Genomic DNA, 2532 nt, shown 5'->3' with positions numbered 1-2532 from the left:
CACCAGGACACCAGCACCGTAGTCTTTGGTTGACTACCTTGATCTTTTTCTCCCTCCTAAGCCCATAACCCGAAACCGGGAGGATTGAAGAAAACACCACCTGTGCCCCAACCCCCTAAGCCCCACTCCCCAAACCCTGTAGCCTCTCATGACCTGGCTGGGATTGCTCCGAGCCATGTCATTCGGGCCCACATGGATAAGGAGCATAGGGTAGTGGTCGGTGGGCTGGATGACCTTTGGGATCCTCTCAGCTATGTCCTGGATGTGGGCTCCTGGGAAGTAGCAGACCTCCCGGGCTAAGGGGTCGGGGCAGCAGATTGCACCCTCAGTCCCCCTCAGGAAGGAGTTTCCCACAACAACCACTCTGTGTGGCCTTAGGGAAAGCTGGGATGGTAGCTTGAGAGGTCCTCCCTTGCCTGCAGGAGCTGGCAGCTCTGCAGGCTCTACTGGGGCTGCACGAGGTTCATACCTGTTGCAAAGCCCCAGAGGGGAGGCGACCCTGGTGCAGCAGGCCTTGGGGCCATTGACTACCTTGGTCTAACCCCCAGGCTGGGCAGTGTAGGAGATCCTTGAGTCCTCCCTTGTCCTGGAAGGTGACTTTGGTCTACCCCTGGCCTCCAGGGGGTGAAGGGCCTGGCAGTAGGAGTCTGTCTCCTGCTCACCAACCCTGATGGCACGCAGTCTCTGGACTGCGGCCTGGAGCTCCTCTATTTGGTGCCCCAGAGCCTCCAAAGTGGAACAAACCTCGCAAGGGGAGGTGGCCATGCTCCCGGTCCCATGTGCCTGGAATCGTGCCAGGCAGCCCCCGCAGCCAGGAGCCAGAGGAATCTACCACAGGTGCTAACGACTCTCTCTCCTTTTTAATGGCCTTGATGTTTCCCCAATCAAGCTACCAGATGTTCTGTAATTCTGCTGCCTGTTAGCTGCTCCTGGTAAAGAGGCTCCTATTTCACAGCCTTGCAGCCTTTTGAACTCATTCCAATGAAGTTGCATTTGTTTTTGTGTCCATCTTAAACTGAATTAGCTAGCCTGAGGCACACAGGGGCAGGGTGTGGATGCTGAAACCATAATCTAACCTCTACATTGGACTGCTGTCAAGTCAGACACGATGCAGACCTTGCACCCAAACCTGCCACAGGTGAAGACACGGGTCAGAGCCTGCTCGCCCGAGCAAAAAGGCAAGGGAGCCTGTTCTGAGGAGCGGGATGGGCTGGGTGAGGGGCGAGCCCCTCCTCACACTGGTGAGGGCAGGGCATGGCAGTCCCAGGGCTTCACCGTAACCATTCAGAGCTGAACCCCTCTGTGCACATTAAACAGCATGTTTGTGATGGAGAGAGAGATGCGGGTTTGTTCTCTGATATTAATTGATCTTAGGTCCGGCAAGTTGCTTTGGGTAGATGTGATGCCTTTCATTGGACCAACTGAGTAGTTGGGGAAAAGCTTCTGGGTGCGATCACCCTTCTTCAGGCATAGGAAGTCTCTGCTGTTCTGAGACTCCAAGGAATGAAAGATGCTAGAAGTGTGAGGGGATGTCAGTGAGAATGTAAATAGGTGGAAATTAGGAAAACAAAAGGTAGAAAAGGGAAGGGAGGAGGAAAAACAAGGTGGGGGGGGGAGCCAAAGGTAAGTAAGAGAGAGACTCTACTGTAGTAGTTTTCCAGGGTAGAAAAGAGACCGTCTGTGGAACAGTAAATAGCTGGAAATGAGGAAGACAAAGGGTAGAAAAGGAGGCAAGGGCAGGAAAAGAAAAGTGTCAAAGGTCAGATCTGCAAACTCCTAGAACACTTGGTTCAGAGACGATACCTTTCATTAGCCCAACTGAGAAATCACAGGAAAATCGAAGAAAAAGATGTGTTTTTTTTGGTGATTTCTTAGTTGGTCTAATAATAGCGATCATCTCTGAACCAAGCGTTCCAGAGGTTTGCGTTTCTTTTTGTCTAAGACCAACACGGCTACCAACTGCACCCCTAAAAGGTCGATTCGGGCAGGTACACAGTGCATCCGAGGTCAGACAGGTTGTAACGTGTCATAACTCCAGTGCCTTTGTTGAGTCCACAGGTGATTGTGGTAGCCGCGTCTGTCTGAGACAACAAGAAATACAAAAATCTAGAACTCTCCGGTCCAAAATGATACCTTTTATTAGACCAACTTAGCAATTAATTACATATATAGATATAGATATATATGTATCGATATTTCCTGCATTTCTGTATTGACTCCGTGATTTTTTTCGTCTCCAGCAGATGTATTGAGTGCACGTTGTAGGTGTGGTGTAAGTCCTGCTTTCGGTTGAACTCAAACAGCGCCGCCGCACGCGCTTCTGCAGCGGCACCCGAGCCACCTCCAACGGGCGCGAAGGATCCCGCACGTGGCCCGAGGAGGCTCTGGAACGCGCCGCGCCGCGCGTAGCGGAAGGGGCGGGGCCTCCCGGCGGGGGCGGGGCAGGGGAGGTTCAGGAGCGCGCCGCGCGTAACGGAAGGGGCGGGGCCTATCGGCGCCCCTCCCCTGGCCGGGGTGGCTGTGTCGCGCGGG

The 2532-nt window shown here is 53.5% G+C and overlaps 1 protein-coding gene across 1 annotated transcript in view; it reads left to right on the top strand.

Moving 5' to 3' along the window:
* Window positions 1-1318: 1318 nt before the first annotated feature.
* The window catches only part of EXOG (exo/endonuclease G), a 31059-nt gene continuing 29845 nt past the window's right edge, over window positions 1319-2532 (top strand). Inside the window, exon 1 of the mRNA XM_025200454.1 lies at window positions 1319-1345. Within this exon, the coding sequence (XP_025056239.1) occupies window positions 1319-1345 (27 nt within the window). The remainder of the gene's footprint in view (window positions 1346-2532) is intronic.

This window comes from Alligator sinensis, unplaced genomic scaffold (assembly GCF_000455745.1).
Source record: "Alligator sinensis unplaced genomic scaffold, ASM45574v1 scaffold599_1, whole genome shotgun sequence".
Classification (NCBI taxonomy): domain Eukaryota; kingdom Metazoa; phylum Chordata; order Crocodylia; family Alligatoridae; genus Alligator; species Alligator sinensis.
Note: the sequence above shows the minus strand (reverse complement) of the source record. Positions and strands in the feature narration are given on the sequence as shown.